Below are 26,755 nucleotides of genomic sequence, written 5' to 3'. Positions count from 1 at the left end.
CTCGTAATTATTTCCACTTTAATTTCGTAATATTTTGACTTTAACCTCGTAATTATTTCCACTTTAATCTCGTAATTATTTTGACTTTAATCTCGTAATTATTTTGACTTTAATCTTGTAATATTTTGACTTTAATCTTGTAATTATTGCTACTTTAATCTCGTAATTATTTCCACTTAATTCTCATAATATTTTGACTTTTAATCTCGAAATCGAAACGTATTCGACTTTATTCTCAAAATTGAAACTTGAAAAAAAAATTCTTTAAAGTGGCCCTAATACACCGTCGCGTTAAAGCAAAAATACAGAAAAACAGACATTTAAAAAATGTACTAATACATATCAATGGTTTTACAGGATAATTTTTATCAGAGCAACATTGTTAACAGAATATGCAAAAGTATACTTTTTTATTTTATTTTTTATTTTTTATTATTAAAACAATAATAAAACTTGGTAAACGTGATTTTATCGATTTAAAACAATGCTGTAGTGCTCGCGAGCGCTTTCTGTGTTTTTCGACATCGCGCGTGTGGTATGTCCTTACAGGCGACCCGTAGATTTTCAGTCAGCGTGTGTGAGAAACATGGCGAACGCCGGTGGTAACGTAACTATGGACGGTGACCTTCTGAGATATGCTGAATATAGTCCCAGATCTAAACAGTCCAGCGACATCGACAAGCGCTTTGTGAGTAAACTTAACTCGGTGTTATTTAACACGAGTGCTGTGTGTCAGTTTTAGTGCTGTGTGTGCCACCCAGTTCACAAACACCTTATATAGCTCCAGGTAAATAACGTGAACACACCTGCGTTTTAATAATTCAGTCATGTATCAACCGTTGATCCAACTTATTTAACTATTTATTATCTAACGTCATCATACTTTGACCTTTAACCAGCAGGGCAGTTGTAGCCTAGTGGCTAAGGTACTGGACTAGTAAGGAGAAGGTTATGGTTTAAACCCCACTACTGTCAGGTTGCCACTGTTGGGCCCTTGATCAAGGCCCTTAACCCTCAATTGCTTATACTGTAATTCGCTTTGGATAAAAACGTCTGCTACATGCTGACAATGTAAATGTAGATTCACTCAGGTCTGGATTAGAACAGTGTTAAAGGTGCCCATGTGGATACTTAAAAGCTCTTACTATAGCAGACAAGTTCATATCTAAATATAACAATGAAACACACGTTTTATAACAGTGTTTTCTAAGCAAATGTATAATAAAACCAAGGAAACCTGTCTGGTTTGCATTCCTAGTTGCTTTACATTAATGTCTCCCACTCCATAGTGATCCAAAGTAAAAACATGGATTTGTGAGACTCCATCTCTACATCTATAGCATCTTATGCTTTTACCAAGGAAAATAAACAACTTGGTGCTGTAGTAGGAGTTGTGCACCTTTATACCATTTACAACTTTGTGTTTGCACTTACCGGCTAACATTAAGTGCCTTAGTCAGATGTTAAATTCATTCTTTTAACATATTGTACAAGTCTTTGGATTTGGAAAGAACAAATGCAACACCATTCCTCTATAGAGCATTTTCTCAATTGGTGTTTGGGCAGTAGTGTAAAGCTCTTCTAAAATCATATACGATTCTATTGGATTTAGATTGGGCCATAACATAAATTACAAAACGTTTTATACATATTATACATTGTGACGGTAGCCACTGTCCACCCCCATTAGAACAGTACTGTTTATGTTAATCAGGTAATCAGTGAGAATATTTTGAAATATTTTGTAATAGGACAGTTGAATTGTGTATTGTTGTAATGCTTGATAATTACTGTCAATAAACATGAACATTTTAAACTTGTTTTTCCCCCTTAGATCTAGAATAGAATGAATAGAATGTCTTTGTTGTCATTGTACCAGTACAACGAAATTGAAAAAGTGCAATTCTTAAGGTGCAAGGGGTTAAAACACTAAAAAAAAGACACTAAAACACTTATAAAAAGGGACACTAAAGCACTTATAAAACCCGTGCATTGATCATCTTCATTATGCATTATTAAGTGCAATTAAGGCTCTGGCATAGAAACTGTTTTTGAGTCTGTTTGTTTCGGCCCTCAGTGTCCTGAGATCTAGATTTAAATTCCACTCTATTTACCAGTTATTATAACACTAGCTACATTAAAGCAGGCTGAATAATTCAATAATAAGTCACACAGATCTTTTTTCTCTGTATTGCTTAATTTTTTTCAGAACATGGTGGGTATTCATTGTTTCTCTGCTTATTTATTTAGGTTTTCTTTTATTTATGATCTTTTTGCATTGTCGCCATTCTCCGCTGGGAAAGTGACCAGATAATAGCTGCATAAAGGCTATAGACATTTTTCATGTTAATTTTTTGTAGACCTTTAAGTTATTTGTTAGTTTGGTTGCGTGATTGATAGATAGGTTGTGGTGGTGATGGCTTAGTGATTAAGCTTAACTCCTCACCACCCCACAGTCCAAATACATGCAAGTGAGGTGAATTGGAGATACAAAATTGTCCATGACTGTGTTAAACATTAAAGACTTGAACTAATTACCTGTCCTGTCATGAATGTAACCAAAGTGTGTAAGACATTACGTTAAAATCCTAATAAATAAATAAATAAATAACCCCCCCAATAGTTGTCACTATTGTATTGTCACAATTGTAAATCACTTTATTTCTTGAAAATAATAGATTTTTTTTCTATATCAGCATTACTGTTTTAATAATCTGAACTAACCTGAATCTGAGTCTGAATCTGACACTAATATTAGCTTTACACGCTACCACTCCACTACCATATCAGTGTTATTGCTTTGCAGAGAATGGTGTAATTCCTAATGCCTTACTGAACGTGCTCTGAACACAGCATTATGTGTGGTCATTATGATTTGGTTCCTCATTTGTATTGGTGTGTCTCACTTTCAGGGTGGCACACTAATTGCAGTCGGACTTGGTGTTGCTGCTGCAGGCTTTGCAGGTAAGCAAAAAGTTCATATAACTATATATATATATATATATGTGTGTGTGTGTGTGTGTGTGTGTATATATATATATATATATATATATATATATATATATATATATATATATATATATATATATATATATATATATATATATATATATATATATATATATATATATATATATATATATATATATATATATATATATATACATACAGTGGGGTCAAAAAGTATTTAGTCAGCCACTGATTGTGCAAGTTCTCTTTGGGGCTGTTTTTCTGCAAAGGGGACAGGACGACTGATCCGTGTTAAGGGAAGAATGAACGGGGCCATGTATCGTGAGATTTTTAGCCAAAACCTCCTTCCATCAGTGAGAGCATTGAAGATGGAACGTGGCTGGGTCTTCCAGCATGACAATGATCCCAAACACACCGCTCGGGCAACGAAGGAGTGGCTCCGTAAAAAGCATTTAAAGGTCCTGGAGTGGCCTAGCCCGTCTCCAGACCTCAACCCCATAGAAAATTTATGGAGTCCGTGTTGCCCAGCGACATCCCCAAAACATCACTGCACTCGAGGAGATCTGCATGGAGGAATGGGCCAAAATACCAGCTACAGTGTGTGCAAACCTGGTGAAGACTTACAGGAAACGTTTGACCTCTGTCATTGCCAACAAAGGTTATGTTACAAAGTATTGAGTTGAACTTTTGTTATTGACCAAATACTTATTTTCCACCATAATTTACAAATAAATTCTTTAAAAATCCTACAATGTGATTTCCTGGATTTTTTTTTTCTCATTTTGTCTCTCATAGTTGAAGTGTACCTATGATGAAAATTACAGACCTCTCTCATCTTTCTAAGTAGGAGAACCTGCACAATCAGTGGCTGACTAAATACTTTTTGGCCCCACTGTATATATATATATATATATATATATATATATATATATATATATATATATATATATATATATATATATATATATATACTGTATGTATATTAAATCTTTGAAGTCACTGAAAAACAATGTGCATTGTGACCTGTAAGTCAGATTTTTGCCTGGCCATAGTATCAGGAGTGTTTTTGCATGCTTTGGTACTGTGTGGACTCTAGTGGACAAATGTTTACATAAAACACTCCAAATGTAATTAAAAAATAGTAATGTTTTAACAAGAAAAAGTATTTTAAACCTGGATTTTAATAAATCTACTAGTTTCCTAGACGGCAACCAACTCTTTTGGGAAAAAAACTCAAAACTCCAGACTTAATTTACTGTTAATTGTATGCTAGAAACTATAAGTTCTCAAAATGGGTTCTTACTGCTCCATGGGTCAGATTAGTTTTTCTAGTACAAATACCAATTAAGAGCTTTTACCATAAAATGAATTACAGCAGCATTTAAAAGGCTGAATGTGGCTGAATAATTTATTCCGACTTTGTCATAAGAGGCTTTATTTCCCCTTTCTGGCAGGTGTATCTGCCCAACTCTCTACCATCATGTAGTAGTTAATGGTTGTTAATCAGATTGATATCCACCCATGAATATATGAAGTCATTCTAGAGCTACTTTTGTGGTTGTTTTGAGGAAGCAACCTAATTCCTCTTCCAGTATAGTGAGTGGTCCTCTTTTTGCCAAAAAGCTCTTGCCAAGCAGTGTGTGGTCTGTTAAGGGAAAAGCTTTGGCTTATGGACTACCTTGACGTGGAAAGTAAAGTAACTCTGCCCACTTACAGCATGATTTTAAACAGGTCATAAAATATTCCCCAGTTATTCATACTGTATAATTCCCAAATTTGTTTCATTAGAATTAATAACTTTTGACAGGTTTATGTTACAAGAGTTTCATAGACTTGTTAAAGACGTTAAGAATTGTGTAACTGTGTGAGGTAAGAAGTAATTAGAATTGATTAATAAATTTATAGTTTCTATCCCATATATGTACTTGTTGATCATCATGTTTATTAGCCTAGGGTGGTCTTCATTTACTGAATTAATAGCACCACTATTCTGAGAAGGCTTTCTTTTACATTTTGGAACATAACTACATACATTCCCTTACAACACTTACAAAAGTGTTATTGAGGTTAAGCAACAATGTGGACAATAAAATCGGCTCAGGGTATGTGTAATTCACCCTAAAAATACTGTGGGATTCAGATCAGAGCTGTTCAGGCCTGTAGATGTTTTGCCGTCTTGTCTCAAATTTAGCAGTCAGTTTTTGTAAGCACATAAATATCTAGAATATTTAGTATGGTGTAGCAATAAATAAAACTTAGGTGTTCAACCAAAATCATAAACAAAAGCTCTTGGACCATTTTTCTGAGAATATTATGGTGATGCTAATTTTCAGGAGAGTTGGGAATTCTGTACCTAGTGTGGTGACCACAGACAGGCAGTTTTTACAGAATGCACTAGTACTGGACAGAAAAAAATAATCAAATTCCTTAATACTATAAGACTGAAAACATTTATATAATACATGACCAATAAAACTAGCACTACTAATGGCAGATTGGATTCACCTAGACTGGACTTCTTAAACATAAGCCTCTACACACTCATACATTTGCTTGTGACCTCCCGACCTTCCTCATAAGACTTAAGTGGTTTTAGACACCTGTTAGTAATGGGTGTGGTTAAAACAGTCAGGCTGTAAACATACTTTTAACCACCTTGCTCCATCAGCCAAGTAAATAAAATCAAGATCAGTTTGGTTTATTCAAAGCATAGCAAGTCAAATCTTGACACATCAAAACCAGCTTTTTTGGGTATATAATCAAATACTTAATGAGGTAAATGTAAATGTCAGTATGAATTAAAAGAAAAATTTTGTTGTCAATAAAATTATCAACCGACTTACATGTTTGCAGCAAAATGTTGCCACTGAATAAGAAAGCCTTTGCATCAGTCAGCAAAATTTTAGCAGCTTAAATTATTGCAAAAAAAGTTTTTTCCTGTGGAAAACTCTATTTTAAACCAAATGAATGTAAGCAGATATGGAAAACCCTTTATGCCATCCAGAATACATAACAACATCCCTGTGACCTGTGGAAACTGCATTTTGTTACAACCCAGAGCAGCGTACGTTTAAATGAGTAAAGAATAGTGGTGGGGGAACTTTTGTCCTTTTTGGATTTTCCTATAAATTAAATCTGACATACTATAATTTTGCCTCAGATGAGATTTAATCTTCACACAAATCTTCTGGAAAATGCAACAGAAACCACATTTTTGACCTCTTTGTCCTGAGTAGAGGTGGTATGTCAACACGTTCAGTATGTGCTGATTAATTTCTGGAGAGAAAATGATTATGGCAGTTTACCAGCACTGTGGCCATTAAAAACAGAAAGGAAAGTGAGATGTGTTTTTGTATTGGGCTCCACCTTTAAACAAACTGTATAAATCTCTTAACTTACATTTCTTAGTAGTTAAATGGGACATTTTTTACCACATGATATTAATTAATTTTTTTTTTTTTGCATTTATTTTTAGGTCGATATGCTTTCCACTTATGGAAACCGCTTGAGCAAGTTATTACACAAACTGCCAAGAAGTTCCCCTCCTCAGTAAGTAGACAAAATGATTTAATACTTTTTTTTCTTTCTTCCCTCTTTTGTTTTAAGCAAAGGTCAAATTCCCTTCAGTCTTAACCTTACCATTAAATCACATCCTCAAGTGACACATGTGGGTTTGATACACTCATTATGAGCTCATTAAAGTTTACCTACTATAAAAAGCTGTTATAATAAAGAAAATAATTTGAATAATGTGTAGCTTTGAGACAGTAAGAAAATGCACACGTAACATTCTCTTCATCCTCTTAAATAAATGTTAAATAGTTTGAGTTTGACGTTTGAGTAGACATGTAGCCAGCAGCATTTAAAAGCCTTTCAGCATTTATGCCAAAATAAAAGGCATAGATAGGCAAATAACACGTGAGAAGCAAAAGTCAAACGACTGAAATTGTGAATCCCAGCAAGTATTCATTGAGTATTTTTTCATGTTTGATTACTATGAATACATTGCAGAACATATAATGTTGCAAAAGAAAACTCATTTATACCAGCTACTGAATGAACAAAAAAGCAGTTAGCTGTATTCTTATTTTGGTTAGTAAGAAATAAAAGGCTGCATCCTAAAATCATGCTCCATACTTAACATTATTAGCATTTTACTGGCACCATAAATAGTGTACTACATTTTCTGTACTGTTTAGTACACCAGTATGCACTTAGAGACTAATATGATGAGTGTCAATTGTATTTTACAGGTTTGTATGCATGACCTGTTTAGTCATACTGTATTTTCCTTCATATTAAATAATAATACTGTAAATTATGGGCCAGCAATCATTCCACTTGTGGAGTTTCATCCCTGTAACATTGCATTTACAACCTATGCATTAGTTATTTTAATTGGTGTTGCATTGTCATTGTGTATTCACAGCCTTCATCTTACTCACGAGTGAACATATACATTTTCGGCAATTAGCAGATGCCTTTATCCAAAGCGACTTACAGTACTGTGACAGTATACAGTCTAAGCAATTGAGGGTTACGGGCCTTACTCAAGTACCCAGCAGTGACAACCTAGCAGTGGATGGACTTGAACCAGTGACCTTTTGACCTCTTGATTACTGGTCCAGTACCTTAACAACTAGGCTACATCTGAACACCTAAACCTGAATTTCTTTTGTTCTACAGCATCAGTCAAATAGATACTTTTTTATTATGAATGTTTTTGACTTGTGAGTCCACCCTTCTTGCTGTGAGTGGGCTACTGATGAATGTCTGCGATCAGAATGTTTTTCCTTCCTTCATTGGTTTGTTGAAAGCTTAAGAACTCACTGAAACCATTAAAGTGTTTCATGATAAACTGCATGAGAACATTTTCAAAATAAAAACCTGGAAAGCACATAGAAGAATAAACATGGTCACTCCCATCGGGGCTGTCTTCAGCCAAGCAAAATTAAAAAAAAAAAATCATGCATCCTACACCTCAAGAAATGACTGATGTTTTCTTCTGAAACTTTTTATGAGGTGTGTTTCCACCAAGCATATTATAAGTAAGTGTAATGAGTGTTTGTTAATGCAATATCTAAACCTGTTTTTTTCAAGGATTTGTGGCTAAAAAAGCAGAGTTAGGGTGGAAAGATGCCCAAAGTGCGTGCCAGTTTGTTTTAGAGTGGACATGACCTTTGTTGTACATTATTTAGAGCAGCAGATATTAAACTTTTTAGACCAGGTTTTACTTACGATAAAGCCAAAACCTTGAAGTACCATCTCTTAAATGCTCTCACATTAAAGCTTTAAACACAGTAGCCTCTGTGTTAAGTGAGCACTTATCATTTGTCTGTATATCAATTTAGTCTTGCTTGCTAGGAATGGTAGGTAAACCCATTGGAGACTATCATTTCACCAAAACAGTGGGAGTATATGGAAAAGAAAAGAAGACCAAATATTAAACCCTGTGGAACTCCGGTTAACAAAATGGAATGAAGCAGATGTAGATTGCTTCTAACTGGTAAAACCACCCATCAAAATAAGAACAGGTAGAAAGTATTAAGAGAAGGCTCAGCTGTGTATAAGTAAGATCGATCATTCACAAAAATCTACCAGTAACCTCTGATCTCTCAAAAGACACTCTTAAAAACCAACATGCTTCCTTAATGAAAATATTCAAGTCTTCGGAAAACCATTTCCAAATATAAACGCCATCCAAAAATGTGGCCCACTTAATTGGCTCTAGCTCATCCGAGATAGACTCTGGGCTGTTGAGTAGATAGTGTTTTACATTGGCATTTCCCCCCATTTCTTCCAATTGAGTTGTTTTTCATTTTATTTTTTTGCCCCTTGCACCAATCTTACAATGACTAGGGAGAGTTACGGCCCCTTCCAAATCATGTGCAGTCACCAGGTGCCAGTCTGTAGTAGATTCTTACTGAGAACTATACTGCACAGGGAAAGTCATGCTATGCCCTACGTGAATCCTTCACCGCTGACGCCGTATCTTCACCAGACAGCAGCAATGAATGACTTAACTTAGACATGGCCAGTTGTGTCTCTTGGGTGCCCAGGCAGGCTGTATATATACAAAAATAGTCATTATGACTATGTTTAGGACATACAGGACTACTGGAGTACAGCAATAATGTGATCGCATCCTCGACAACTAGGTACCTAAGTGTTAGTGTTTGGCATGCGTGTTGTATAGGATCTGCTGCTCTCTAAGCATGGATATATTATAATTTGTTTCCCCAGGCATTTTCGACATATTACAAAGGTGGTTTTGAGCAGAAGATGACTAAGCGGGAAGCCAGTCTCATTCTAGGGATCAGGTAAGGATGAGATATATGTGTTTTTCTCTCTGCTAGAAGAAGGTGTCTCTCACATCAGTTCAATTTTGAATGCTTCCTTTGTGCATTCATCTATATGCACAAAGCCAAACCCTTTCGCAACAAACGAGTGTATTGAATCACCCGTTTTCCCAGCAGGACCTGTGGTCCTCCTCAAAGGCTATCTTTTTGGTTTCATGTCTTAGCTTTGATCCTCGTGGGGGTGAGGACTGTAGACCACAATCTCGTCTTCAACTTTGTAATCTGCTCGGTCAGGGACCACCCGGAATTTCTCCAGTGCAGCGGGAGTGAGGTGGTGTCATCAGAGTTTCACACCAGCTGTGATTCAGTTGTATTTTGACAGTACAAAACCATGCTGTGATCAGTATTGCTTGGCTGTGGGCCTTCAGCTCAGTCAACCACATTTGTCCTGGTAGAATACGTATGGTTTTTATATGTTTTTGTTAAGGGGCTAGACTCTCTTGTTTTTTGAAATTTTAATGGCTGTATTTTTTTTCAGACTACTGTTTAGACCTTAGGCAGTTTTTTTACTTAGTTTAAGTCTATATGACCCCAAAGTATTGTGGAACCAACACTCTAATATATAGGGCTGGGCGATATGGATAAAAAATAATGTCTCGATATTTTTTCGCTGAATCTCGATATTTTTTTATCCCATAAGGTAATAACAAAAAGACACTTCTGAGACAAAGCTACATGTTCCAAATTTTTTACAGGCACTTTTATTAAAATTCATGCAACTATTTTTACTTAAAAAAAAAAAAAGAGCTATTCTAAGAAAAAGAAAGTTGTTTCTAAGATATCTCCTGTCGTGTAATGTAAACGTTTTTTCAGGGAATTTTTGGCTAGATTGTTGGGAATGGTTGGGTGAATTGTTGAGGGAACATTTGGGTGAATTGTTGAGGGAACGTTTGGGTGAATTGTTGAGGGAACGTTTGGGTGAATTGTTGAGGGAACAATTGTGTGGATTGTTGAGGGAACGTTTGGGTGGATTGTTAAGGGAATGGTTGGGTGAATTGTTGAAAACCCAAACGTTTTCTCAACGATCCACCCAACCATTCCCTTAACAATCTACCCAAACGTTCCCTCAACGTTACCCCCGAACGTTCCCTCAACGTTCCCCCACGAACGTTCCCTCAACGTTCCTTCACGAACGTTCCCTCAACGTTCCTTCACGAACGTTCCCTCAACGTTCCTTCACGAACGTTTCCCCAACGTTCCTTCACAAACGTTCCCCCAACGTTCCTTTACAAACGTTCCCTCAACGTTTCCCCACGAACGTTCCTTCACGAACGTTCCCTCAACGTTCCTTCACAAACGTTCCCCCAACGTTTCCACACGAACGTTCCCCCAACGTTCCTTCACGAACGTTCCCCCAACGTTCCCCCGCGAACGTTCCCCCAACGTCCCCCCCCGAACGTTCCCCCAACGTCCCCCCCCGAACGTTCCCCCAACGTTCCCCCAAGTTCCCCCCCGAACGTTCCCCCAACGTCCCCCCCGAACGTTCCCCCAACGTTCCTTCACGAACGTTCCCCCCAACATTCCCCCCCGAACGTTCCCCCAACGTTCGCCCACGAACGTTCCCTCAACGTTCCTTCACAAACGTTCCCCCAACGTTCCCCACGAACGTTGCCCCGTTCGTGAAGGAACGTTGGGGGAACGTTCGGGGGGGGCGTTGGGGGAACGTTCGTGAAGGAATGTTGAGGGAACGTTCGTGAGGTTCCCTCCGTTCGTGGGGAACGTTGGGGAAACATTCTTGGGGGAAACGTTCGTGAAGGAACGTTGGGGAAACATTCGTGGGGAAACGTTGGGGGAACGTTCAGGGGGAACATTCGTGGGGGAAATGTTGGGGGAACGTTCGTGAATGAACGTTGAGGGAACGTTCGTGGGGAATTGTTGAGGGAACGTTTGGGTGAATTGTTGAGGGAACAATTGTGTGGATTGTTGAGGGAACGTTTGGGTGGATTGTTAAGGGAATGGTTGGGTGAATTGTTGAAAACCCAAACGTTTTCTCAACGATCCACCCAACCATTCCCTTAACAATCTACCCAAACGTTCCCTCAACGTTCCCCCCTCACGTTCCTTCAATGTTCCCCCCTAACGTTCCCCCGAACGTTCCCTCAACATTCCCCCGCACGTTACCCCCGAACGTTACCCCCGAACGTTCCCTCAACGTTCCCCCACGAACGTTCCCCCTGAACGTTCCCCCACGAACATTCCCTCAACGTTCCTTCATGAACGTTCCCCCAACGTTTCCACACAAACGTTCCCTCAACGTTCCTTCACGAACGTTTCCCCAACGTTCCTTCACAAACGTTCCCCCAACGTTCCTTCACAAACGTTCCCTCAACGTTTCCCCACGAACGTTCCCTCAACGTTCCTTCACAAACGTTCCCTCAACGTTCCTTCACGAACGTTCCCTCAACGTTCCTTCACAAACGTTCCCCCAACGTTTCCACACGAACGTTCCCCCAACGTTCCCCCAAGTTCCCCCCCAAACGTTCCCCCAACGTCCCCCCCCGAACGTTCCCCCAACGTTCCTTCACCAACGTTCCCCCAACGTTCCCCCAAGTTCCCCCCCGAACGTTCCCCCAACGTCCCCCCCGAACGTTCCCCCAACGTTCCTTCACGAACGTTCCCCCCAACGTCCCCCCCCGAACGTTCCCCCAACGTTCGCCCACGAACGTTCCCCCAACGTTCCCCACGAACGTTCCCCCAACGTTCCCCACGAACGTTCCCCCAACGTTTCCCCACGAACGTTCCCTCAACGTTCATTCACGAACGTTCCCCCAACATTTCCCCCACGAATGTTCCCCCTGAACGTTCCCCCAACGTTTCCCCACGAATGTTTCCCCAACGTTCCTTCACGAACGTTTCCCCCAAGAATGTTTCCCCAACGTTCCCCACGAACGGAGGGAACCTCACGAACGTTCCCTCAACATTCCTTCACGAACGTTCCCCCTAACATTAATTTTTGGAATGGTTGGGTGAATTGTTGAGGGAACATTTGGGTGAATTGTTGAGGGAACGTTTGGGTGAATTGTTGAGGGAACGTTTGGGTGAATTGTTGAGGGAACAATTGTGTGGATTGTTGAGGGAACGTTTGGGTGGATTGTTAAGGGAATGGTTGGGTGAATTCCACGAATCCACAATCCACGAATGTTCCCCCTGAACGTTTCCCCACGAATGTTTCCCCAACGTTCCTTCACGAACGTTTCCCCCAAGAATGTTTCCCCAACGTTCCCCACGAACGGAGGGAACCTCACGAACGTTCCCTCAACATTCCTTCACGAACGTTCCCCCAACGCCCCCCTTCCCCCCCGAACGTTCCCCCAACGTTCCTTCACGAACGTTCCCCCTAACATTAATTTTTGGTTGTTTATTGGCCAAGAACAAGAAATACTATAATAGAAGATAAATAAATAAATGAGTCTCGGACGTCGGGCAATCATCCAGTATAAACTAACACGACCACATACAACATCCAGTACAGAAATCACTCCCCATAATGTTTTTTTACAGATATAGCAAATATCTATACATGCACATCACATATACAAACACAAGAGTCAGAACAACAGGAGATGCACCGTTACGTTATTATTATTGTTTATAACACTTGTGCTTGATTTACACTGTTTAAATATGAAGTAAATACATGCATGTCAGCGCGTGCATGCGCTTGTATGTATTTCCGTTTTCCAGTATTGGTGTTTGAAACGAATAACGACTCGTTTTCTTGTTTTTCAACTTTGGGATTTGAAGTGAAAAACGAATGACCAAAGGTACACGAAGCTGGAACCTTTTGTCTGGACTTGTTTTCGGCATTCTCTACAGAATACATTATTCTGCTGTTCATCTGACACTTTGAATCCGAACCATCTCCAAATAATTAAGCCATTATTATTCTTTTTACTAAGCAGCTCCTCCACCGTCTCCATGCTATCATGGGAGTTTTACTTACAGAAATGTGTTCTGAGGGCAGAAAGAATTGGCGGTGGGGAGGGGCGAGTTGTGTTCAGTGAGGGAGAGGGGCGGGGCAGGTGAACATGCGCAGAGACTAAACTGGGAGAAGAGAAAGACGAACTGTTGGATCTAATTGGAACTCATAATCTATATCGATATAGACGATATTGTCTTATCTTATCTTACTATGATTTGTATGGTGTATGTACGTATTTGTTTTGATTATTTGTCTTATGTAAAGCGTCTTTGAGTATCTTGAAAAGCGCTATATAAATAAAATGTATTATTATTATTATTATTATATCGCGAATGAATATATATCGATATTTTATAAAATCTCGATATATCGCCCAGCCCTACTAATATAGGAAAATGGGCAATACCTATATTTACATTTACCATCATGCATACCTATGTGCCTGTGATTTGGTGACACCATTTACAAGCTATCAAAGCCGACTTTGGTAGGCAAGTAGGTATTTGACGCAACACCTGCTTCATATGTTGCTTATGTCAGATACTGCACAGTTACCTTTTTAACTGACAACAGTGGCTGAATGACTAATTATTTGCTGTGCATTAGGTAATGTGGTAATCATTAACATCCCTACTTCAGACCAGGCTGATTGATGGCTGCTTGAGGAGCATATAACATTACCACTTTCACAGCTCATGCTAAGTATGTCTTGTCAGGATTGAACACGGTGTTTAAAATCTAATTGTCTGTGGTGAAAAAAATGTACCAGAACATGACTGTTCAGGCTCTACATGGCCGAATCCAAATATTATGACAGAACCAGGTTTGGACTTTTTATTAATGTTCCATACTTTGCTCCTCTGTCACCCTTTCTCATAGCTTTAGGCTTGGTTCGCTTAGTTCTTTTCTGTTTTTGTATCATCTTGATATTAGACTTTGTATTTTATGGTCCTGCTCAGTTTGAAATGGTCTGATTTACGAGATCCCAGCTGCCCCACCATAAACAGCCATCTGGTGTTCCATAGCCCATATGAGCCCTCAGTCCTTATACTGTGAGGCAGTCTGGCCTGATGATCACATCTCATCCTGGAAAGTTCCCTGTGCCTGTTAATTAATGGCCACAGCCCTTTCATGCAGACACGCTGATCTCCTTTAATACTCTCGGGTCGTGAGTGGGTGTTGGGTCTAATGATGTGTCTTTTCCAATCTTAATAAACTACGTTTTCAGCCATGACTCATTTACACATTTAACCTTGAAGGAAAAAGGGCTCCAGCCAGACACGGTGTTAAGCAGCGTTTTATGAGTTATTTTGACCCTGTTTATACCTTGTAGTTTAAAGTTTTTTGTATTTGGTTGTATCCTGGTAACACGTAACCACATATTAGTTTTAGCTATTTGCTAATTTTCCGAAGTATTTGCTGTACCTCTTGTTCATTTGTTTCATGTTTGCCCCAAAAACCCACATCATTTGTATGCCTTTTGTATGCCAAGTTATTTTACCGGAATGAGAAGATATTAGGTTATCAATGTGCATTTTGTCTAAGTGGAAATGTAATTAATACATTGCATTTTAATCTATTACTTGATTTATCAACAGGACAGTTTGTATAATAAAAACCTACAGAAAAAAAACATTATATAATTTGCGTTGTGCATTAAACAGAAGGCGTTTGGATGGCGCATTGGTCTATTACTATAGCCCACCATGAATGCAGATTAAAGCTTCTACACACATGATTTGCCATGTCTGAGGGAAGGGGGTTTGGATTGGCTCTGTTTCCAGGGTATTCCTGCCTTGTGCCCAGTGTTTCTCTGGTTTATCATCACATGGGGTGTCACCTTGTAACTAAAATTTGAGATTAAATCTAAATATCCATCCATCCATATCCTAAGTATCACAACTATCCACACAAGAATCGTTATCCTAATAAGAGGCATAAAAACCTTACAACAGTTGCTGTATTAGTTTTAATAAAAAAGGGATTACATCTTCTTACTGAGGGCCCTCCAGTGCAGCTGCAGGGCGGCCTGGATGACGCAAATCAGCGTCGAGCATTGCCAACAACTGTCATTTTTCTTGGACCAGCTCGACAAAATTTTCACAGTGAAAGCATTTAATGAAATACATCATCAAACCAGCCCTGTGAATTTTCTCACAACATTATGGCACAGACTTTTGAGTCACAGCTTTATTGGCCCATAGGAAAATATGTATTTTAAAGCTGTGGTGGGATTGCTTGAACTTTAGAAACGTCAGGATTTCTAGAAAAGAACAGGAGTTATGTGGAACTGTAATGAAGCACAGAGGTGCTTTATTGTTTGATAGAAGACAACTTAAAATAAAGTAGTATGAGTGGAGATAATTGATAAATGAACCATTTATAATCAGCTTTTTTTTCAGCTAGGTGGGCTGAGGCTCATGTCTGATAGTACTGTTGATTAACTAAGCGTACTATTTTACTATTTGTAATATTTTAAATAGCTTGTACAGAATGTATGTACAGAATAATAAGACAACAATATTGACAACCATGGATGTAGGCTAGTAAATAAGAACTACAGTAGGCTAAGTGCTTAGCTTTTATTTGAGTGGAGTTTGCTTAACGGCACGGACTAGTATACGAGTCATTCTATAATTTGGGGTACATTCCATAACCAATGATAATAATTATATTTATTCTAACTATTTTCTTTTAAAATGTCATATTTTACCTATTAATGGAAAACATGTTGTAATATCACAAAAACATTATGTGCATCCTATGCTTCATTTAGCTTGAAATTTGTCATGATCTTCCTAAATGAACAGTTTTTGCTGTGTCTGTTTTTTAAGTTGAGGGTGCCTTGGTTTCAGAATAATGAATAAAATCATTAAGGGCAACAACATCTATTTTTTTATTTATTTCAAAAGTTTAAATACTAAAGAAAAATAATATTTTTTAAATTGAGTTTCTCTTTTAAATAATTTAAATATCTTTATTTATTAATGTCCACAAAAGTTCTGTCACCTATGTTACTAACAGAACTCCACTCAGCAACTCAAAAATGGTTTGTTCTAAAACTATGTGACCAGCATTACATGATATCATTGTTCTCTGTGGAGGGTATATTGAACAAACTGTGGTGAATGTCCTCTTATTTTTTAAAATATTTTATCTATAATAGAACATTGTCAATGAGTATAGTAATTGACCGTCAACTATGTTACATACATTGTCATGGTTACAATTTTTTTATAATTTTAATTAAAATGTATGTTCAAATTAGACATTATTCTGTTCAAGAAATGACATGTGGTCAGCCAGGCAAGGTCTACCACTGAAGTTATGGGTCAAAATAGGGAAATTGTCAACTATGTTACCTGTCAACTAAGTTACCTAGTAGTCTACATCTACTGTCCCTTTAAAATAAAATAAAAAAAATTAATGTTTAAGCTTTGCAAATAGTGGATATGTTACACTAAAATATATTAACTTAAACCACTGATTGTTCTATTGAGAGAGAACATTGTTTTTGTACTTTTTTGGTGATGTGAAATGTACCCCAAATTATAGAATGACCCATACAAGTTATGGTTTACATGCTGGCTTTAATAATAAACCAAAATAAACGTAGAGCTCATATTTATATAAATTTAGACTCGCTAATGTCGCTAGCGTTATTCAATTAACAAAACTATAGCCCGTGTTGTTGATGCTTTTCATGCCTCAACTGAAGCAAAAACAATTGCTAAACTAATTAGTGTAATAAACAGAAAACTCCTCATTTCTAATCCTCTTTCAGATTACAACCAGCCCCGTTCTCCCTATACGCATCTTTATGTTATATTTATCCAAAGGACGTGTTAATAATGGCGATTATTTGTCTCCAGATAAATTTTTTTCTATTTTTATAAATGCTATATTCTGTGAATGCCGGGTCAGTATGTTGCACTATGAGATATGTCCATTAGATGGCGCTGTACTACCACTTACATATTGTTTTACTCCCTTCTAGTCCAACCAGTACCAAGACAAAGGTGCGAGAAGCTCACAGAAGGATCATGGTCCTGAATCATCCAGATAAAGGTCAGTTACACTTATTGTACAGTATTTTATTAACAAAGCACAGTTGTTCAAACTTTATTCATTTATCGTGTTATTATTGGTCAGTGGTAAATGATGATAAAATGAACACATTATAGTTTAATAAAGTTTTTCTATCCATTTTACACTGATCAGCCATAACATTAAAACCACCTCCTTGTTTCTACACTCACTGTTTATTTTATCAGCTCCACTTACCATATAGGAGCACTTTGTAGTTCTAAAATTACTGACTGTAGTACATCTGTTTCTCTACATACCTTTTTAGCCTGCTTTCACCACGTTCTTCAATGGTCAGGACTCTCCCAGGACCACCACAGAGCAGGTATTATTTAGGTGGTGGATCATTCTCAGCACTGCAGTGACACTGACATGGTGGTGGTGTGTTAGTGTGTGTTGGGCTGGTATGAGTGGATCAGACACAGCAGTGCTGCTGGAGTTTTTAAATACTATGTCCACTCACTGTCCACTCTATTAGACACTCCTATCTGGTGGGTCCACCTTGTAGATGTAAAGTCAGAGACGATCGCTCATCTATTGCTGCTGTTTGAGTTGGTCATCTTCTAGACCTTCATCAGTGGTCACAGGATGCTGCCCACAGGGCACGGTTGGGTGGATATTTTTGTAGTGACAGTGAGGTGTTTAAGAACTCCATCAGCACTGCTGTGTTATATCCACTCATACCAGCACAACACACACTAACACACCACCACCATGTCAGTGTCACTGCAGCACTGAGAATGACCCACTACCCAAATAATACCTGCTCTGTAGTGGTCCTGGGAGAGTCCTGACCATTGAAGAACAGCATGAAAGGGGGCTAACAAAGCATGCAGAGAAACAGATGGACCACAGTAAGTAATTGTAAAACTACAAAGTGCTTCTGTATGGTAAGTGGAGCTGATGAAATGGACAGTGAGTGTAGAAACAAGGAGGTGGTTTTAATGTTATGGCTGATAGATACATGCACGTTCATAGTTAAAAAGGTTGCAATTAAAGATGCAATGTTCAGTATGTTAAATACCTTTTAGCAGTGGGTGTGGCTAAACCACTTCAAAATAATAATGGTGATGTGTCAACCTATACTGTATGTTCTTTATGTGTCGGCATGGGTTAGCACTCACACACTTTGGTTTTTACCCACTTTTTCTTTCTGTGTTGAGTTTACATGTTTTTCTCGTGGTCTGTGGGGAGGCACGGTGGCTCAGTGGGTAGCACTGTCACCTCACAGCACCAAGGTCCCAGCTTCGATCCCCAGGTAAGGCGGTCTGCGTTCTTTCTGTATGGAGTTTGCATGTTCCCCTCGTGTCTGCGTGGGTTTCCTCCGCGAGCTCCGGTTTCCTCCTACAGTCCAAAGACGTGCAAGTGAGGTGAATTGGAGATACAAAATTGTCCATGACTGTTTGACAATATACTTGTGAACTAATTAATCTTGTGTAATGAGTAACTATTGTTTTTGTCATGAATGTAACCAAAGTGTGTAAAACATGACGTTAAAATCCAAATAAAAAAATTAATTCTCATGTCCGTGTGGGTTTCCTCACACAGTCCAAAGACATTCAAGTGAAGTAAATTGGAGAGACAAAATCGTCCATGTCTGTGTTTAATCAGTAATTACCTGTCCTGTCATGACTGTAATCAAAGTGTGTAAAACATGACATTAAAAATCCTAATAAATCACCCACCTCTTAGAATTAAAGAAAATGGTCTATTGGCTTCTCTTATATGCCCCTGGGTGTAAGCTGAAGGATATAAGTTGGTGCCATCCTGTGATGGATGTATTCATTCTTTGTTTCTATTGGTTCTGAATGGTGCTGAAACCACACTACAATCCTGACCGGAATAAAGCTGTCAGTAAAAATTAATGATAAATAGTTGCTGATGTTAATGCTGTAAATATGCTGACCTGGATATGTTTATCTTAATCCTGCATATGATACAGCATCAGCTCTGTGACTTTTCTGTGCCTTTTTTCTTGGTCATTTAGAAGATCTGTCCAGCCCAATCAGCTGCAAACAGAATACAGAAGAGAACAATGGCTACTGCTAGAATCACAGCAGGCTAGTGATTTGTTTCCTTACTCAAGGTTAATGGTCTCTCACACATCTCTCTGGCTTTTTCTATTTCTGCCTGCATTTTTCACCAACCTGAGACCTGTGTGTGTGTGCCTATGCGCCTGGCAGGGCATTGCTTCTCCAGGCCAGCGTTTCTATGTGTGAAATGATTGACGTGTTCTGTGATGCCTATCTGTGGCTAAAAGATTAAGCCTTTAAACACAGGAAGATGTCCTTGCGGAGAAAGAGAGAGTGCACATTGCTCTGTTCCTATCTTGCCCATTCTACAGAGACATATTGCTTATTAAAGCCATAGCTCAAATATGCCTGTAGTAATAATAATAATAATACATTTTATTTATATAGCGCTTTTCAAGATACTCAAAGACGCTTAAGTACCGCCTTCTTGTTATGCAGAGGGAGTAGGTGAGCATGCATCTCATCCTGTCACAGAAAATAACATTTCCCCAGTTCTAAACATAAACCAGATCTTCCGCCTTAAATTTTGACAGCTGGAGTCTCCACATTTTCTGTCTCGGGGGACACCGCCGGCCTCGTAAATCACCATAAAGAGTGATCGCATTCGGTGTCTTAATCAGCCGACCCTGGTGTTTAAAGAGGAAATTACTGCGTTACCTGGATTAGATGGATGGATGGATTTTCTATATTTTACTATGCTCATGTGGCTCTGCTCAGACTATGACATTAGGAGTGATTGGGTTTTTAGGCAGCTGATGATTTTAAGATAAATATTGGTATTAATGTCAAACAATCATAATGACGGTGCTGTAATGTTTACTTTGTGCTGCAATGAAGACAAACCCGTATGGCCGGAGTAATTAAAATAAATGAATCGGTGTCATTACCTTGCTCTTATTGAGCCCGGTGGATGTTTGAACATGGCTTGAATGGCTGTGTTGGGTATAAAGAACCTCTCATAAAATATTAAGGTGTCTGAAGGTGTCTCCTCATAACCAGGCTTTGAGAATCTCTTCTGTTTTCCTTTAAGACTGTAAAAGGTTTCACTATATATAATATTGAAGAAGTCTTGTGTGTGTTTGTGTGTGTTTGTTTATGTGGGTTTGTGCATTCGCCGTAGCCCTGTGTAATTAAGTCTGTCACTGCAGGCTGCATTGCATTTGCCGCTCCTCTATGGCATGCAGACAGATTAGAAGCCGGTAGTGGCCGTGCTCCCTGATACCTGCTCACTCTCCTGCTTGTTCGCCAATTTATAACCGCCACTGTGCATGACACACTACTTGGTGGGAGCAGGCTGACTGCAGGTGTTTATTTACCACTGAGCAGTGGTAGCTCAATGGTTAAGGTACTGGACTTGTAATCTGAAGGTTGCCAGTTAAGCCTCACTACCGCCAAGCAAGGTCTGAGCAAGGGCCTTAATCCTCAATAGCTCAAATTGTATTTATTAGGATATTAACGTCATTTTTACACTTTGGTTACATTCATGACAGAAACGGTAGTTACTCGTTACACAAGATTAATCAGTTCACAAGTTCACAATTTTGTACCTCCAATTCACCTCATTTGCATGTCTTTGGATTGTGGGAGGAAGCCGGAGCTCCCGGAGAAAACCCACGCAGACCTGGGGAGAACATGCGAACACCACACAGAAAGAATCCAGACCGCCCCACCTGGGGATCGAACCCAGGACCTTCTTCTGAATCTTGCTGTGAGGCAACAGTGCTACCCACTGAGCCACCGTGCCGCCCTAAATTGTATTCAGTCGTAATTGTAAGTCGCTTTGGATAAAAGCGTCTCCTAAATGCCACAAATGTAAATTTACATATGTTAACATGTAGGTTAATCAAAAGTATCACACATAGGTAAAAAAAAAAACATTTTAATTCTGATTTGATAAAGCATCAGAAGTTCTAAATTAAATCAACATTTTTAGAGAACCTCTAATTTGAGTTTCAGAGTTGTAGTTTATTACATTTACGTCCCTGCGCATGAATGTTAATTTAATGCTGCACATAGTCACTGTCCATAAAATGTTACTTTCCAGATAAAATAACTCAGCTGCTCGCAATGCCATACTCTTACATACCCCTTCTGGTTCCAGAACTTGATTTTGAACCGGTTCCGCGTGTTTCCACCGGAAAAAAGAGGTTCCAGACAGTGAACTAGCGGGCCAATCTGGCACCACAGAATACTTGGTTTTTCAGCCCGAACCGTGACGTCCGTCAGTGGGCGTGTCATGTTGTACAGCATAGCGCGTTAGCAACAATGCCGTCCGCTGGGGTCTCGTATGGAGCTTAATGCTGCATTTTTATCTTTTAAACTTCACCTGATTACATTTTGAACCAGTTTGCCGCTTATATTTTTAAAGCGCCTTTAAAAAGGTGAATTGTGTGATATTACGAGATAAAAGTGACCCGGACAGAACGAAACACGCTTAACGTGAAAAATAAAGCGTGAAGCTTTTTCAACTCCCCGAGCTGCATAAACACCACACGTGTAAATCGTAAAAAAGCGCAAAAAACCTCTCACGTCAATAAACTAAAGAAAACAACAACTGAGACAAACACGTCACGTCTTCTTATCACCGATAGTTAGATCGCTGCTTATTACATAAAAACAAACATCTGTAACAGCAGCATAAATGCTCGCACATAATCCACACACTCCACCATGTTATTACTTCTCTTAACTCTTAGTAAGTAACACCCACCGCTGATGACGCTGCTTGGTTCTCAAAAACTGGTAAAAACGCGCATGTTTCGGTTCTCTACAGAACACCAAGGTTCAGAGAAACCCGAACAGAACCGGTTCAAGAACCATGGTTTTTTTGGTGGAAAAGGGGTAACAGTGAGTAGGATTCTGTAGATGCATTGCATTGAATTGCAACCCAGTCAGTCAAAAGAGCATTTGTGAAGACAGGCACTGATGTTTGACAAGAGGGCCTGGCCTACAGTCAAAGTTCAGATTCAGCCCAGACATGTTCAGTGGAGTTTTTCTATACCAAACTCATCGAACTGTGTCTTTATGAACCTTGCTTTGTTTTTGTTGTTTTGATGCACCTGGGTAGATTTTATTTTTGTTAGCAATAAACTTCATAATTAGAAGGGGTGTCCACATACTTTTACCTGTTATTTATGTATAATTAAGGGACATATTTAAATCATGTAAACTGTGATCAGGCTGTAAACGCTTAGTCCATAAAATCCACACCCACATTTTGTAGCTCAGGAATTGCATATGATTGAATTTTAGTATTTTAAATGTTGTATCTAAATGTATCATATTTGCTAGGGATGTAATGATACACTCTGCCCACAATGCGATGAGATTCACGATACTGGGTTCACGATAAGATAATGACTAAATGAAATTGAAGACAAATTATGACAGTTTTCTTTCATTATTTCTCTTTAAAAAATAAAATACTGTATTTGTGCTTATCTTTTATTTATCTAAATAATAAATAAATTTTAAATCTGAGGTAGGTACAAACTACGCAAAACAATGCTGCACATTTTCCTTTTTGTGTAAAAAAAAAAACTGAAATGAAATTTAAAGCAAATCCCACATGAAATAAATAAATAAATAATACAAATAAAGTATTCTCACATAAATAAATTTGGCTGGAAAATTCAGAACCTGGCAAACCCTGTAGTGCCGTCAACCAGGCGAGGTGAATAAACCGGGGCAGCACGGTGGCTAAGTGGGTAGCACTGTCACCTCACAGCAAGAAGGTCCTGGGTTCAATCCCCAGGCGGGGTGGTCCAGGTCCTTTCTGGGTGGAGTTTGCATGTTCTCCCCGTGGCTGCGTGGTTTTACTCCGGGTGCTCCGGTTTCCTCTCACAGTCCAAAGACATGCAAGTGAGGTGAACTGGAGATACTAAATTGTCCATGACTGTGTTTGATATAACCTTGTGAACTGATGAACCTTGTACAAGTAACTACCGTTTCCTGTCATGAATGTAAAAAAAGTGTAAAACGACGTTAAAATCCTAATAAACAAACAAACATACATGTAAACCGATTAGAATCGTTACACGTGAATCGATCTTGTGGTGCATCGTTACATCCCTAATATTTGCAGATCTACTCAAAGAAATAAAAACAGAAAAACAAACAGTGATGGGTGATTGTTGTCTCTCCTGCAGGTGGATCTCCATATTTGGCAGCAAAAATCAATGAAGCAAAAGATCTGTTTGAGTCTGGCCCTCGGCGCTGACCTCTAACTGTCTGCAGATTTCAAACCATCATTCATCAGCCATTTCCTGTTTGCCCTCGGCTCTTCACCTCTTAAGCGCTCACTGAATGACCATGTCCTGATCATGCTGTCATTCTCCCTACAAACCTGACTGTAGCCTGCATCAGTGTTCTGTTACTGAATCAGTGATTCTGAATCAGACTGCACAACCAGGTCTTTCATCTGAAGATAAGGAGCTTTTATCTTTACCGACATTATTTATCAATATTATTTATGATACATTGAGAGTGTTTTCAGTGTGTTTTAACTGGGATAAAATCTGTGACTGTTTTAATGTCTATTCATGTCTGAAAGAAGAACTTAAATGTTATGAACTGTATGTTTAGTTGCTAAGAGCTTCTAAAGAGGTATTTTATACTACTTAATTAACAATTCCAATAAAAGTTAGTATAATCTTATTATTAAGAGTATGAAGAAAGATTTATTTTAAACCAAACAGTGTACTTAGCAAAGTTATCATCTGTAGGGACCAGCATCATTTGAATATTGTTTCAGCAATCACTAAATTTAACCAGATTAATGCAAGAATTAATATTATGTCCCATTGGTATTTGAATCCATGCATGGTGGCTTAGTGTGTAGCACTGTCGCCTCACAGCAAGAAGGTCCTGGGTTTGATCCTCAGGTGGGGAAGTCCGGGTTTTTTCTGTGCGGAGTTTGCATGTTCTCCCCTTGTCCGCGTGGGTTTCCTCCGGGTGCTGCGGTTTCCTCCCACAGTCCAAAAACATGCCACCAAGCTTACTGGAAACACTGAATTGTCCTATAGATACCTAGCCGCTAGATGCACAAACCAGTGCATTGTAGTGCCGGTCCCAAGCCCGGATAAAATAGGGAGGGTTGTGACAGGAAGGGCATCCGGCGTAAAAATTGTGCCAAATCAATGCGGATCATGATCCGCCGAGAGCCGACCCTGTAACCAAACGGGACAAAGGCAGAGGAAGAAGAAGAGGTATTTGAATCCATGATATGACATTTACTTTTGTTCACTGTTTTTCATTAAATTAATGTAATAAATACATGACATGTATTATATTGTGCTAGAGTTACACTGTTATGTAAATACAACCTTGTTAGTGCATTGAAATAAAATGAATGCAAAGTCCAAAATGTCAGTTGGTGTGATTTTATGTGACTGTGTATGCAGATATACTAAACCACTTAAAAGAATAATATGGTCATACGGAATTCTACATAAAATAATGTGATGAATTATATCTGAAACCTTTGAAATAATGTTGGATGATTATTAAAAAACTTGATTTCTTGAATGTCATTGCAGGAAATTCCTTTATAAAGAAGTAACACATTTACATTTTTGCCATTTATGAGACACTTTTACCCAAAGCGATTTAAAATTGTGACAGAACACAATCCAGGCTATTTTATTGTAGCATCCTGGTGGTAATAGGCTAAGAACCAGTGACTTTTCAATTATTAGCCCAGAACCTTAACCGCTGAGCCATCAATGCCGTACCCCAAGTAATCTATGGTGCAGTAGTCTTAACACAGTCCCAGTCTAAAACTGACTCTGGATTTATACATTTTGAGCTCATGATCTGAATTGCGTTCTGTGACGTTCACCGAGGTGCTTAACATAATATAATCAAGACTGCACTGCTACAGGGCTGCAACTGAATAAAAGCCCTAATAAGAGGTCAATTTAGTTTCCATGGCAACATTTGTAATGCATTTAATAATTGCCACGTACCCTTATTTACTGCATAACATTTTAATATGGATGTCTATATGTTTGTTTTTCCATATTTTTATCTATTTATTTTGGGTTTGTTCATGTGACATTTATTTCACTATAGATTAAGGGCAGTTTGTACTGCAAAGTCTGCATCTGAAGCAAACTTTCCAAAAGTTTAGCATGTATGCTTAGATCATCAGACTAGATAAGGGATGCTATTTAAACCACACTTTTCAAACACATTAATGGTGAATGTTTTTATTGTGTTGTGATTTATCGAGAAAGTGATTTTCTGGTATATTTACAGTTGCAGGACGTCTTAGATGACTGACTTAGAAGATTTATCCAGAGCGACCTACAGAAGAGCTTCCATAGTAGACATTACCTTACTCTAGTTTAAGTAGACAGCACTTCAAGAACACAAATCAGCTGAAACCCTGTTAGAACCAAAGTGTTCTATTTGCAAGAAATGAATGAGCATTAGTAAATAAGTAAGTACATGTCAGCTTAAGCGAGACTAGTGGCTTGGAGGTTGTGTGGTACAGAGCCGGGTTTTATTAGACCATGAAGGTAGCTTGGGGCTGGTCCATTTTTGGCTTTGTAGGCAAGCATCAGTGTTTTAAACTGAATGCGTGCAACTACAGAAAGCCAGTGAAGAGAACGCAGCAATGGGGTGATGTGGCAGTGTTTAGGTTGGTTAAAAACCAGACGGGCAGCTGCATTTTGAATGAGCTGAAAGGGTTTAATAGTGGACATGGGAGCTCCTGCCAAGAGGGAGTTGCAGTCGTCCAACTGTGAGATTGCAAGTGACTGCACAAGAATCTGAGTAGCTTCCATGGAGAGAAGCATGATCTTGTCATGTTGGCTACACGAGAAGAGGTGGTCAGCTGGTTATCCAGGACAACACCAAGGCTTCTTACATTATCAGATGGTCTGATCTGTGAGGTTAATGTCTGTAGTCATAAAGACTATATGTGGGTGTAAGATACCTGTTACCAATTTTTTTAATCCATTACCATTCGGAAGTTTCGAATGGCCTCTATTTCACTGATCCATTTACAACCCTCCCATTTATACACTGGCTAAAATGAATGTGATCCGTGTTGGGCCTGGCTCTGAGTCTGGCACTAATAACGTGGATTATGTCAGCTTTCCTCTCGTCTCAGCTCTGCTTGGCTGCTGTCGTTGATATTGATTACTTGCATGTGTACAGTAAGTGTATCAGAGTTGAGTGTTTTGCTCTCGTCCTGACTAAAGCTGTGTTGCACTGAGACTGCCCTGCTGGTATCAGTCACTCTGGACCTCCTGAGACTGCAGCTATTTTCAGCTTGTGTTCTCGTTTGGAACTCAGCAGGGAGTTTCTGAACATGCCTGCTGTTGCAATGCTTTAACACCACTGCAACTTCAGATATTTTGCATGCGTCCCTGATACCA

At 38.8% G+C, this 26,755-nt stretch overlaps 1 protein-coding gene across 1 annotated transcript; it reads left to right on the top strand.

The window, feature by feature from the left end:
* Positions 1-561: 561 nt before the first annotated feature.
* On the top strand, positions 562-24,849 carry dnajc15 (DnaJ (Hsp40) homolog, subfamily C, member 15). The gene is made up of 6 exons (XM_063006474.1): positions 562-688; positions 2,913-2,964; positions 6,446-6,519; positions 9,214-9,290; positions 17,249-17,319; positions 23,519-24,849. The coding sequence occupies exons 1-6, from the start codon at positions 587-589 to the stop codon at positions 23,587-23,589; spliced, it is 447 nt and encodes a 148-aa protein (XP_062862544.1). The 5' UTR covers positions 562-586; the 3' UTR covers positions 23,590-24,849.
* The last annotated feature ends 1,906 nt before the right edge of the window (positions 24,850-26,755 follow it).

This window comes from Trichomycterus rosablanca, chromosome 12 (assembly GCF_030014385.1).
Source record: "Trichomycterus rosablanca isolate fTriRos1 chromosome 12, fTriRos1.hap1, whole genome shotgun sequence".
NCBI classification, from domain to species: domain Eukaryota; kingdom Metazoa; phylum Chordata; class Actinopteri; order Siluriformes; family Trichomycteridae; genus Trichomycterus; species Trichomycterus rosablanca.
Note: the sequence above shows the minus strand (reverse complement) of the source record. Positions and strands in the feature narration are given on the sequence as shown.